This window comes from Micromesistius poutassou (genome assembly GCF_964030765.1).
Source record: "Micromesistius poutassou genome assembly, chromosome: 8".
NCBI classification, from domain to species: domain Eukaryota; kingdom Metazoa; phylum Chordata; class Actinopteri; order Gadiformes; family Gadidae; genus Micromesistius; species Micromesistius poutassou.
In genome coordinates, this window is record NC_140278.1 from 16,562,204 (window position 1) to 16,576,763 (window position 14,560).

At 46.9% G+C, this 14,560-nt stretch overlaps 1 protein-coding gene across 3 annotated transcripts in view; it reads left to right on the top strand.

The window, feature by feature from the left end:
• Positions 1 to 8,649, top strand: part of crppa (CDP-L-ribitol pyrophosphorylase A) — a 32,821-nt gene extending 24,172 nt beyond the window's left edge. For 2 of the 3 annotated variants that reach the window (XM_084472142.1, XM_084472144.1), the window contains one exon: positions 7,621 to 8,216. In XM_084472142.1, coding sequence (XP_084328268.1) covers positions 7,621 to 7,728 — 108 coding nt within the window. In that variant the 3' untranslated portion in view covers positions 7,729 to 8,216. Of the gene's footprint in view, positions 1 to 7,620; positions 8,217 to 8,291 lie in introns of those variants that run through there. The other variant, XM_084472143.1, reaches the window with a different exon arrangement.
• The last annotated feature ends 5,911 nt before the right edge of the window (positions 8,650 to 14,560 follow it).

Consider the following 14,560-nt stretch of genomic DNA (forward strand, 5'->3'; position numbering starts at 1 on the left):
ATGTTGTGGGGAAAGGAGCTCAACGTGGATCAAATGTGTGGTGTCAGAGTTAACCTTTAGCCAGCTTTGCCTGTTGGTGTGTTTGCACAGGGACCTCTGCTTGGGTTCCTTGTTAAGTGTATTTAAGGTTGGTGGGAATATTGGCACAGAGAGGGTTGTCGCACACGCACGCACGCACGCACGCACGCACACACACAGCTACCAGTGTAAGAAACTAGTATAACACAGCCACCCGTACTGGCTGTCTGTGGGTGGTAAGCTGATCTGCGGATGCAACCAGGGCCACAACCAACCACTATGTCGGAAGTCCTGTTCCTCAACAGGCGGATAAAACCGTGGTAAAACCGTGACCATGTGGATTGAACTTTGTTCCAAGGGGTGATGGAAAACTATTTCAAGTGTGACAGGTTTCCTGTACAGAAAGTTATGACCAAACTGGTTGCAAAGACCTTTATGAACACAGCCCACCCTAGTCTAAGACCTGGGTTGAAGTCAGGCGTAGGAATTGTTATCGACACGTTTAGTCAACTGACACGTGAAAACAATTTCCGTAGCCGTTTCCTTCCGCCTCTGCCTAAACGCCCCCCACCACCCCTCCTCCCTGATGTTTAGTCTTCCGAGTGTGGTTATTTGGATAGCGGTGTACATTCACCGTGCTGCACCTAGACTTGTATGTGCTCCTCAGGTTCTATAGGCCTGTGATTACATACCTTGTTGAGTGGAAGTGAGGTCACCCAGGGACCAGGATGTGTCTCCGTCAGTCTCGTTCCAACCCAAGGTGCATCGTGGGTAATGACAGCGGGTGCGTGGATACACCCAGTGTACTTTCTATTTGACCCGTGGTAGCTGTGACTGTATAAACATGTTAAACACTATCTGGCGAGATAAGTAAATGAAGCGTTACTGTTATCTGCTTGTATGAGTATGTATGTATGACTGAGTGTGTGTGTGCTGCAGCGTGTGTGTGTGTAGTGTGTGTGCTGCAGTGTGTGAGTGTGTGTGTGTTGTGGGGCTCCCTCACTGCTTTTGGGGCTTTGGTATGTCTCGCACATTAATCCTGCCTGTGCGTTCATACCTCCTTGACTAAAGGTACATTGTTCAGCGCACTGTTGTGAGACACGTCTGTCACTGAGTCAAACTCAAACAAAGTCATCACTCAGCAACACCGGGTGAAAGGGGCCGGTATTCACAGTTAGACGATCCACTGGGAACCAGCCAGCAGTCTCTCTGGCCATTATTCTTCTTATTATTATTATCTCCTCCTCACTGCAGTGCTCTGGTCCTTCGGTCCCCACCAGTGGTGTTGTGCCCACCATGGTAAAGAGATGAGGGAGATGAAGTCCAACATTGGCTGCTGCTGACAAAGATGTTTTATTTGCTAAGTGGAACCCCCCCCACTCCCCCCTCGCCTTACAGGACAGGATATTTTGGAAACTGTAGAAAATACATCCAAACCTTGACCGTCATTCTGCAGCAGAGGTTATGGTGTGCTTGTGCAGAAGGCTCTCGAAGGCTAGTATTTAACCTTTCTTTTCTTTTTTTTGCATCCTACAACTTTGTGGAGTCTACAAGAACATACAATCACTGGTTGGAAAAATAGATGGGCCCAGAGATATATTCTTTCATTCATTCATTCTTTATGGCCAACTGTGTGGATATTTCTCAGAGATAGACAGAGTTAAAATTACATGGCTATTACAACCACAGACTACCGGATAACGGCAATGAACACCTCACTGTGCATGATGCGTTAACTCTCTCCCTGTGTTAAACATCTCAAGAGAAGTATGAAAAGCATCTTATTGGCAGGTTCTTATACTTCTAGCTTGAGTCACTCTCACACGTGTTGATGGTTTTAGGTGTAAGTATCACAGGTGAAGGTATTTTATCCCCCTACACCCAGCAAGAAATATATTCCCTGCAGTCATTTCTCGACCGGTTGGATAGTAAGCCTTTCAGCAATGGAAACTGCCGGTTTCTCGCCTATTTCCACATACTTTTATTCTCCAGCCAACAAGACGGATACAACAAGCTTAAGCAAAGGCAATCCAACCAGTAGCCTTCCCAGACCTGGGGTGGAACATGGTTCCATTAGCAGTGTTTATAGTTGGGGTTCTAATCAGGGCTTGCGGAGCGGTCAGTAATTGGACCTGTAGCCCCCGGCTACTGCCTGTCTTCATTGAGACATTGAGGGAGGGGAGGGGGTGAGGGGCAGGACTACAATAACCACTCAGGGTCAGGCTGTCAGAAGCCATGAAACCGTATCCCCTCTTGAAGGGAAGCACAAGGTGTATTTCACCTCCATTGTAGCACTGGAACTTGGTGCACAGGTCACTTGGGGAGATTTCTGATAAGAAATTACTTTTATCAAGGGCAGTACGTCAATGGGACATTGTTCCATTTAATGCGGGCTGGCCCAGATACTAGAGGTTTCCAAACAAAATTGAGTTGATCTGACCATTATCCGAATCAATATAAAAAATATATAAATTTAAAAAATAAAATTCCTCATGTGACTCATGCCCTGCCTGGATCAGAGACCTGCTGCAGAATCCCGTTTTTATTGCTGCCGCCGCTGCCACCAAGTTTTATAAAATGTCATGAAGTGGCAATTATACGACTGACCAAGACGGTACACATGAGAGACGTGTGATAAAAACCTCTCTACACACGCTAGGCCTTTTCTGGGCCTGGTAGCTGGTCTAATCCAAACAGCTCTTTCAGTTACCTTGGCCAGTGGCACCGTGCCAAGCCATTCCAGGAGCCGTTTTTCAGTTGGGACCGGGGGGGCCCCTGGCACAGTTGAGAACAGAAGTGGAAGCCCACGGCAGCAGAAAGCCCTTCGGGTGTGGGGGCCCCTGGTTATCACAGGGGACCGACACAGGCGTGCAAATGATCAGGAGTCTAAAAAGACCTAATTGCCACATACTTTGTCCTCCGATGCCGGCTTGTGTGGCACAGTGCGCCTTCCTCTTGGATGGAAAGATTGATAGCATCTGGTCCATGTAAGATTTGTTAGTCTGGAGGTGGCTTATTGTGTGGTCTGGCGGTGCTTTCTTGCTGACTTAATTCTCACTCCCTCGCTCTCTCTCTCCGTCTTTTCTCACTTTGTCTTCTCTCACTCCTTTTCTTTTCTTTTTCAAAGACCTGCCGCTTTTTCGGCTTGTCAAAGTCCCTTTCTCTCAAAAAAGAAAGGGGAAAAATAGAAGCTAATGATTGAAGTTCCATTGCGTAAACTTGTGGTGGCAGTTTGGAATAACAAGAGGCCGCGCAGCGGTTACATGCGTTTGTGCGTGCAATTGAAAACATATTCCTTATAGCAACTGTCTGGGCAGGCGCATGAAGGTATATTGCATTAGTTGTAGTTCATTGTCAAGTTCAGCCATTATTAAATTGTTTATGCTCATGCTGGCGTATCACTCCTTCAATATTCAATATTCCCTAGGAGTGGGGAATGTGTTTACTTGGATACGATTTAGGGGAAAATGGTGGGAGTAACAATGGCTCCAGCAGGGACCATTACGTACTTGTGTCCCCCCCGATACCAGTTCATACTGTGTGCTGACAGTTCCAATATTTTAACAAGAGACCCACCAGGAGAGGCGATATTAAAGTCCATGCAGGCCACCAAGGGGACGAATGTGTCACTAATCGATGTAGCAGGGGCCGTCCTGTCAGTGGAAAGGAAAGTGTTTCAGAACTCAAAAGTGCCTCTATCTCATTTTTTATATTTCATACATTCCTGGTGACAGCCCAACCCCCCCTTCCCTCCCCCCGCTCCACTAATGTGAATAAATGATGATGCATTTGGCAGTCCCAGCCCGGAGCGGTGATGCATGCTAGTTTATCATTATGAAGTTGAACGCAATGCGCTCTCTCTCTCTCTCTCATGTCTAATCAGGGTCAAATAAAACGGTAACTGAATCGTGTTAAATCACGTTCTTTCCTAATCCTCCCCCCTGTTTACAGCACTTTGGCAGCAAAAGACGGTCCTCGGCACATGTGAAGGTCTCCTCACCGTTGACACGAGACAAAGTGCCCACTAGCGCAAACGGCTAATTCATCCATGCTAATTAAGAGCTGTTTTCCATCCCAAGGGCTCCATTTCACTTCAAGTCCTTCAGGGATGGGTTTCTTTGTCTGACGTCCATCCAACAGCTACGTGTGTGTGTGTGTGTGTGTGTGTTAGAGGGGCTCTTGGGGCCCCTAGTGCTTCCTAAATGCTTCCCCAGGTCCTCTTACTGCCCTGGAGGAGACACCATGACAGACGTGGTGGAAAGACCTCTCCTTCTTATGCCCCACAGGACGTGTTCAAAGCTGTGATGATGATTAAGACGATGGAGTTCTGGAGACATTAAAATCCCACCCGGATCGGGTGTGGGGGGAGGGGGTGTGTGTGTGTGTGTGTGTGTGTGTGTGTGTGTGTGTGTGTGTGTGTGTGTGTGTGTGTGTGTGTGTGTGTGTGTGTGTGTGTGTGTGTGTGTGTTGGCTATACCGTTTTCTTGCGTGTGTGAATGATTGTTTGGGCATGGCTTGATTGTGTGTGTAAGAGAGAGGGAGAGGTCACACTTACTACTATATTACTATAGTGTACATATATGTGTATGTGTGTCAAATGTGGGAATATACCCAGTTTCCCAGGGTCTTTCCAGCGTACTTGTGGACGAATAAGATCTGTGAGACTTCTCTGTGTATGCGTGTCTGTTTTGCATGTGTCCTGGTGCTTACCCATGGACGTTCTCGTGCCCATAACAAGAGGGCAGCCAGCCATGCTTTTGGTTTGCCGCCGCCTCTTTGCATCCCTGCGAGTGGATTCTGTCAACCCTCACCACTCCCAAGGCAACGGCAAAGATGTGTCTGTGGTGCAGCCCGGGTCAGGATGAGGATAGAGCTCGTTTAAGACCAGACCATCCCCGTCCGCTCGTCGGAGACCAGGAAAAAAAAAGGACTGCAGCCCACAGCCCAGCAGCTATCACTCAGTTATTTATCCTCTCCGTCGCACACCCGCGAGATCCATTTCAGCCCGAGAGCGGTCGGGTATGCAAATGTCCAGAGCCAACCCTGTTTGTTGCCATTCGGGCTATGCGATCCTCGAGTTTGTTTGCGCGTGTTCATATGTGGAGCGTGAGTTGACTGGCAGTTGTGGCCGGGTAGATCTGCGCCACGAGCCAAAAACCACCTCAGATCAGGCATTTGTGTTCCAGTGTGCAGGCGACTACTTGATTCAATAATTCCTTCTCTTTTTTTTTTTACGAAGTATGATTCATTGGGAAGAATACGTATCTGGAGCCGGGGAATACACTCCACAGCCGAGTCTCAGACGAACCTTTGATCTGCCTTGGTGATCCCAGCCCCTTTTCTTTTTCTTTTTAATGTTTGCTTTTTTTTTTCGAACTAATCATTTGTGTGTGCGCACACGTATAAAGTGTGTTTTTGTTTTGCGTCCATCAGAAGAGAGGCCTGTAATAGACTCATTAGTTGTGGTTTGGGGAGAGGTAGCCGTGTTCGAGTCCCACCAGATGCCAGCTCCCCTAATGCTCCTCATCAATGCACATGGGTGGCTGTGGGCCACTCATCACATCACATGCACTCTCCCGCAGTGGCTGCACACCGCGGCAGCAACACATGCAACAGCTCAAAAGACGTCTGTGTTAACTCCCTGATTGCTTCTAGATAACAGTCACACTTGGAATGCTTTCATCTAATTAATTGGTCAGACGATAAAAAAAGATGAAAAATTGCTTTGATTTCTTAACGCCTAGTATGAACGCCTTGGTCACGAGAGCGCTCTGTGTGTTTTGGGTTTGTTATCTGCTGGGTTCTGTGGATTACAGATGCATTGGCTCACTTTGCCCCCCCCCCCCCCTTATCTCCCTTTCAGTAATTAAACCCGAGGAGATTGACTCTGGTGCTCCATAAAGAAAACAGGAAATATTTGTTGTTCCCTTTGATTTCCAATGAGTCTCGGACTTTGCATCTAGGAGGGAGAGAGCAAATAAGAACCATGCAGAAAATGCATGAACGCCATGCAGTTTCTGAGGCATGCACAGGCCCTGGAGTATTCTGCCACCACCAGTCTTCCTCTGGTTCCACTTTGCTGTGCCCGTGTTGCTTTAATCAACAATGAGCCTGTCATCTCGCCGGGCGCTCCTCTGGTGCGCTCGCCTCAGCTCCCCTCGTGACCAGGCCCATGTGGAAAATGTGTGTCACCCCGTCTTGACACGGTGCTGGTTCTGATTAGTCCTGACTCGGATCTGCTATTCCCGGGTTCCCTGGTTCTCCAGCTCGACATTATCCACAGTCGGTGCCGGTGGGCCTCGCGTCAGTGCTCACCGCTCTTGCACCTTGACGCGGGTCTCGGGGAGTGGATCGTTGGCTGTTCTGCTGAAGGCGGTTTGGTTCAGGAACCCGCTAAGAGATGATTTCCTGGGTTTTGTAATGAAATAAAAACAGTTAATGTGACTGTGCAGCACTGGGTGCCAAGTTTGCTCCCACAGCAACGTGAAAAGTTGGTTTCAACAAAGGGGTCATGTTTGGGACGTAATCTGATGGATACTTCACTCCTAGCCGAAGTGTCTGCAGCCTGCCTGCATCCTCAAGTGAGATGTCCACCCTCTTCTAGCTTGCACCGTCCCCAACAAGCTATGGGTATTCATTATAAGTATACAGAATACAGCAGTTGCTAAGCAACTTAATCTTGGGACTAAATAGCATCTTCTGCGGGAGTGAACAGCAGGTAGGGGAAATACAAAGCTAGCAAGTTCCTTATGACCTATGATCTCTTGCGTCTGTGACTGACTCAAAACATGTGATTCTCTGATCAAAGTTGAGTCAATGCAGGACTTCTGTGGCCTTGGGAACACTGTGGTCTAGGCAGTGAAAGTCCTTAAAAGTACAATGCACAGAAATGGGGTGGGGGGGGGGGGTGGCATAGAATTAAAAGCGATATTAAGCAGAGAGGCATTACCAAAGCAAAACGACCACAACAGTGTAGCTGGGCTTTTATTTTTAAACCCGAGGCAGAAGCGAATGAGAACTTTGAGAATGGTCCACTTGTTCTTCTGACTTATAGTGCTGTGACAGTCTGCCCAATATCATGCCCCATCAAGGCCAAAGAATGCCGCCGCTCATTCGCCTCACACAGCTTGCATTCGGTGATATTCATTTGACCCAAAAAAGGGCCTTTCACTTTATGCGTATCATTGTCCTGTCCCCTGATGAGAAAATGTATTCTGCATGTTGATTGAACTAAACAAGGAATAATGGCCAAAATCGTTCCCTCTGTTAGTAGTTTCCTAATTTGTGTGATTAGCTGGATTCTGTGACATCCAAGGCCTTGCATGTCTTGTTTATTCGGTCTTGTCACTTTGGGCAGCACAGTGTGTCCTTTCTTACGTCACTTTGCTTGCTTCATCCAGCTAATCTGTGTTTATCATCGTTTGGGACGCAGCTCTCTTCATCCCTCAAATTGAAACGTCTGTCTTTGTTTCATTTCACTGGCCTGTGGATATTATTTGTAGTTGCTTGTTGTAGCTCAACTCATCATTGTAATGATCAGCTGATGGTTAATTCATTAGACCACGCCAAAACCTTTGTCCCCTCCCCTCGCTGTGTCTCCAGGGGGATGGCGGGTTCTCTGAGGGGTCAGTGAAGCGATTGGCTGAGCTCACCTTCACCTTGATCCACGACCGGAACGCCGTCCTGGCCGGGCAGATGCTGCGTGCCTGAAACCAGGGAGCCACACGGTAACCATGGTGATGTTGGACCCTAGAACGACGTACTGTGGATAATTGACAAAAACTCCTGAAATGAGCTTCATGGCTTAAATCGTGTCCAGCATGTTGAGATGCTAATGCTCATGCGAAACCTAAAGATAACCAATCGTAATGTGTATTTCCCCTTTGGGGAAAATAAAGGTTACAAAACATCCAATTTCTGTTTGGTTCTGGGTGTCTAGGAGACGATTGTTGTGGTTTACTTCATGGACATGTAAATGACTTGACAGGTGTTTTCATTCAAGTTCTTCCATTTCAAAACATCTCTCTCTAATTCTGAATAGCTGATGAACGTGGCTTGCAAGACACATTTCTCTAGTAAAATGTACAAACAGAACTTAGAGGAAGTATATGCAACTGTAAATGTAAATGTTCACACAAATGTCAACATATTAACTTCTCAACACTGGATTAAGGTGTGTAATATCCCAAACTGATACACTAACGTTGTGAATAAACAATACATGAAATAAAATGCTTTTTGGTAAAACAGAACCCCCCCCTCTTTTCTTATAGGTCTTGTTTATCCGAAGGCATCATGGGATCTTTTTAGGGGATTATCCGCCATATTGAAGGGAATCAAAGGAGTTGCTGTACTGTAAACCCTTAATCAATATAAATATACCAAAACCGAGGATAAAGAAAACTTGGATTTGCCACGTTTCGCATGAGAAACACTGTGGCAGTTTCAAACACAACAATGTCTCCCCAAATGGACAAAAGTTATTCCACGATTAATTCCTTAACATTGACCAATGACCGTTACTCTTAAGCCCTAGCATACCATTGCTCTTATCCCAAAAAGGGCAGCGGTCGTTGTGATGCGATGTCGCCCTATAGGAAGGTGCGACATGGATGGTGAGTGAAGCGCTCCTGTACACTCACGGGCTGGCTGCCAGACGGCCCGTCTGGCAGCGCTCCCATCACTCAGGTCCTTGAGGACAGGGCTTACGAGGGCTGGCTCCACTTTCCCCTCAGTAAACCAGGGGCCTAATACCCCCTGCACCCCAGGGCCTACGCTGTGTGCATTGACCTAACGGGAGAAGGAGAGCGTTGTAAATCTCCAGCTTTGCTCGTCTCTGTGTCTTAAGCACGTTGTGACAAACTACGATTAAATGTTTGACTGCACCTGAGTTTCCCCAATCTCTCGCTCATACACGCACACGCACGCACACACACTCCAACCCACCTCTCCCATCTGGTTGATTGAGGTGAGGATTTTAATGGCTGTTGTATCGTCTCTCTAAATACATGTATCATTTACAGTGGAGTTATGGAGGGTGACTTATGTGTATGACAATATTTGACAGCAACAAAGAATGGACACTAAATTGAGACACCTAAAAGGTTCTCTAATGTTGAGGTGTTGATGTTTAGGGGGATACCTTTAGGCTATTTAAAATATGTTGTGTACAGTAAATACTGTACACAGCATATTTTAAATAGCCTCATAAATCATTGAAATAATAGTTTTTATTATCTCAGGGTCATTTGCCACACAAGTCAATACCCACAGATAATGTTTGATTAGGTATTTTTTGGATGTATAAATGACATATTTATTCAAAAACACAACTTTCTTCTATGGGAAGCACTGTATGCTGTGTTTAGAAAGGAATATGTATATTTTGTCATATAGCCTAACTCTTATTTTCTGTGGTGAACCAGTTATATTCTGTCATATGTAGGCTTACTTCATGTGTATCCCTGCAAAGTTTAAAAGTTGAAATAATCGGAGGGTATTATTTGGGCATAGTGACATCTGGTGGAGAAAGTGATATGAAATTATATTCTGTGGTTAATGCATTTTTTAGTATGGTGTTAGTTCCGCTAGGGGGTGCAAAGTGAGCATTTACCAATGAGGGTACTAGGCCTACCACAATGAAGATGACCGTTATTATGCTGGAAATACTAATTTGACGTTTAGTCCCTTTGATTTAGCCGTTGTGTCAATTATTTTCAAAGTTTTTCTAAATTCCTAAGAATGATATCCTTCAATAAGATAGGATTAAAAACATAGTAACCTTGACTTGAATTCTTTATAAAACAAGTCACCATGCATGAAAAATAAGGTAGACAATTTACAGTTTCATCAACAAACCCAAGTCAACAACGTGACTCAAGGTGAGTATCCTTGAAGCACATTGGGGCTAGCTTTGGTTACGTGTGCTGTCAGAGAAGAGTAAGAGCTACGCTAACCAGAGCCACAAGCATTAGCCAATACCTCAGAGCAGGCCAGGGCTTGTTTAGATAGCACCGCCGCTGGTGTGCTGTGGCGAGGGAGGCAGCGGCCAGAGCCCACAGTATGAGAACTTGGCCGGGGCTCTGTGATGCCCTGCCAGGTACAGACAGTATGTCTGCACCCTGGCCAATACAGCCATGATCGTGGCCTTGGTATTATGAAGATTGTGTGTGTGTGTATGTATGTGTGTGTATGTGAGAGAGAAATGGGCCTCCTGTACTAAAGGATTCCTGCTCTGGATCACATAGAGACTTGGCAGATGAAATAACACTGGTTAATAAAAACAGACAAACAAGAAGAGTCAACAGAGCTGCGTGTTCACACAGCATGAAGCACCTAACCCTCCTGACACACATTATATATATATATATATATATATATATTATTATTATTAACTGTCAGCTGTGGACACTCCCAGATCGGACCTGGAGGTCAAATTGTGATCCGATGTGCCAGAATGTGGTCGGTGTGGACACGATCTATGAGAACCATGATTCGTGAAGGTATTCTAGAGTATTATATAGTATAGAAAGTATTCGTTATACCATGGGACCATCCGACTACACGGCTATGGTATTGGGTCTTAGAAAATGGTCTCATGCTGTCATGTTCAATCCACATCGTCAGAAAGACAAGTGATATGCCCATGAGCGATGCGGTCTGGTCTGGACTGCTCTGTTTAAACTGCTCCATCACCAGCTGGGATGGAATCTCGATGTGCTTTCTTCTATATGTTTGTGTAATGCATCTGCTCTGTTTGGTGCTGGCAATGATTTCTCTGTTGATCTGTGGATGTTTCTTCTGCCTTGGCAACTGACAGCGTTCGTAACTGGGTGGAACTAAACACTCATAAGTACAAATGAATTTGAAGAGAAGTAACGCTGTGCACTTTTTTATTTTTTCCAACACTAATGGGAGGGAATAATCACCAGAAAAGCACATATGTTTACAACAATCGCAGCCACTGATCACTGCCTCGACCTTGCAAGTCCCTGCACTCAGTGGACAGCACTGCCACCTAGTGGTAAAATTAAATCCCTACTTCTGATAGAGAATTAGTCATGGAAGACATGACCTCACGTACCAGGCATTACGTGGGTTTTCTTTCTGTATTCGAGATATTAACTTCTTACTTTGCCAGGAGGTGTTTAACATCCAGGAACAAAATGGCTTTTGGCTAGTAGGCTACCGAGATTATATTCAAAACAAGTGTGGTTGTGCTATTTTGGCACACACATGGTTTACAGGGATTTCCTGGGTGGTTAAATGCAGCTATTTAATTCATAGTTGGTTATGAAACGTTCAGCTCAACCTTCTGTCCACCTTCATAATAATAAGGCCACAACCATGGCTGTATTGGCCAGGGTGCAGACATACTGCCTGTACCTGGCAGGGCATCACAGAGCCCCGGCCAAGTCCTCATACTGTGGGCTCTCGCCGCTGTCTCCCTCGCCACAGCACACCAGTGCTATCTACAGGTGTGGAGGAAGCCACACATGGGTCGCCCCCTACAGGTTGAAAACCAATGCACTAGGGTCTTCTATCTGTCGTTTCTGTTTGTTTTGAGTATACCTCAACTTAATAACTTAATACCACGCCACACATCAGTTTATTCTACAACACAACCGGTGCACCGTGACCGGCCTTCAGCCAACAGGACGACGGCTCTTTGACAAAACACAGCTGACCGAGACATGAATAATTCCTCTCACACAGCACGGCGTTCCCGGTGATATTAAACGCACCGACCGACCCTCACAATAGAGAGCACCGCAGGAATGTTCCACAGCGCATGTCTCTTTTGTGCCGTGCTGCGCCTCTATATTGCCTTTCCCCGCATATTTCCGCTGCTCCCGCGGACCAAATGGATTCCACATTTCCAAACGTCTGGGCTGTCATTGGTCGGCGCGGCGCTGGCGTTCCGAGGACACGCGGGCCCGGCAGGACATCCAATCTCTTGTTGACAGCTGTGACGAAAACTGACGGCTCGGGAGGAAAGAGGGACGGGGAGAGAGAGACTCCCGTTCGCCAGCCCACCGGCCTGCAGGAGTCAGCCAGCTAATCAGCCCGGTGACCGCCCCCTGTCAATCAGTTAGCGGGATCGATGACTGATGGACTGACGACTTGACACTGTCACGCTGCCCGCCTCCTCTGCATTGCAGACTATTCAGGATTTAAAGCGGTGAACTACAAGGATGGCGGTGAACTGATCTTCGGAGGAGTGCTCGGCCCTTGAAGACCGGCCCCGGGCTCGTGGTAGCGTCCGGCTAGGAGGCCCTAATGTTCTGTGGCACCGATTTGGGCTTTTCCTCTTTTTCTTTGTTGACCTGTCATACAGAGGCAAGTTCAATGAACAAGAGTAAGTAGTTAGTTGGTATGTTGTTCATAATTTGCGACAATTTGCAGACAAAATCCTTCGAAAATCTTGATCCATCCATCTTTCTGGCCAAACACAAACAACTTTTAAACACGGCGTTCATTCCCATGTGAAAACTCGCCCAATGAAATCAAGGTTTTCACCAAGCTTTTAGCAATAGAGTTAATTACCGCCTCCCATTAGGCCCAACAATTATCCACAATTATCAAGGTAGGATGAAGAGCTCATCAGGGTGATTATTTATGTACGGGAGGGAGCTGGATGGCATGGACCTACGGGTGCTCCATCATCACCGCTGGAGACAGGGGAAAATGACTCATGGTCGGGTGTGTGTGTGTGTGTGTGTGTGGGCGTGGCGCGTGCGTTTGTTTGTGTGTGGGCATGGGAGTGTGTTTGTGTGTATGTGTGTGTGTCTGTGTTCGTATGTGTGTGTCTGTGTGTTCGTATGTGTGTGTGTGTGTGTGTGTGTTTGTGGGCATGGAAGTGTTTGCATGTGTGTGTATGTGAGTGTACTGTCTTAATAAATAAACAGGGATGATGCCACTGTATAAAACCGTGGGCTGAGACGTAGAGGGGGCTTAATTGGACGGTGATGGGAGTTTACACTACGGAGACAGGGAGGGGGATCTCTGGAAGGACTGCTAAATGATGTGCAGATTGTTCGTAATTGCAACACAAATAGAAGAGGAGGGTGGTTTGAAAAGGGGGGGGGAGTCTGAGATCGGGAGGAAGTGAGTATAGGCCATGGAACAGTATCTGAGGGAAAGGGAGGAGAGACGCGGCGCAGATACAGGATCTGTCTGTTGACAGTGTGCGTTGGCGAGCAGACGCACACAAATGTATGAAGACGGATGGACGGACAGACAGGAAGAAAAATAGACAGAACATTCTTTCCCACCTACCTCCAGAGAGCAGGAGAGAGAGAAAGAGAGAGAGAGAGAGAGAAAGGAGAATAGAGATGTTGCTATAGTTGGAAGCAGCTGTGGATCATGTCTGTGTGCACCCCCTCACCCAACCCACCCTCACCCTTTACACGCTGAGCTCTGTCATGCTGACAGCCATGTTGCAGAGCCATATGCGATACAGACGGTATTTATCAACACGAGATTCACCTCTTCTCCTCCCCTCCTTCTCTCCCCCCTCTCACATGCCTCACCTTTCCTCTCCTCCTTCTCTCATCCCCCTCTCATCTCTTCCTCTCAGCCTCCTCTATTCCCCTCTCCATCTGTCCCACATTGCACTACTTTGCTCACACACCTAATGTCACAATTCTCAAACTTAACATGTCCCCCTCTCCCCCTATCCTGGCTCCTCCTCACATCCTTCTCTCTCTCCTCTCTTCACTCTGTAGCATCCATCTGGCACATATCCCTTCATCACTCATCTCCACTGGCGCCAATCAGTCAAACCCGAGCTCAGTGAGAGAGAGACAGAGAGAGCGAGAGAGAGAGAATTTGTGTGTGTGTTTCTTTCAGATAGAGGATGTCCATACCCAAACACACGTGTGCACACACACACACGCACGCACGCACACACAGCTGCAGGATACACTGTAAGGCGGAAACATGGAGTGAATCCACACGTATTGAACATGATTCATGCAATGCATACTGGATACAAACACATTTGTAATGGTTGGTGATTGATGGATTTTAGTGTTTTCCTCTATATAAACACACACACACACACACACACACACACACACACACACACACACACACACACACACACACACACACACACACACACAAACCACACACACACACACACACAGGCATACTTTAACAGTGGGGTATAGGTTCTGGGGTATAGCCTCCAGGTAAGGGTTCTATTGGTCCTGCAGTCTGGATCCTCCTCATTTAGCAGAGCTATGACCCAATGAGCCCCCAACAGGCCCAGCAAGGGACTGGAACCATTTTCTCAGCATAGCCAAACCTCCAACACGACTACAACGAGCTGGTCATCAGGCCTGTGATAACAGCTTGATGTGCCTTCCATTGTGGAAGACCTATCACGTGTTTGTGCGTCTGTGTACAACTGCGTATGTGCATGGTAAAACACACACACACACTCTTGAAATCACTGTCTCACCTACTCTCACACATACACACACACACACACCATGTGACCACCAGTGTGTGTATGAAGACCCTCTTTGTGGGGACC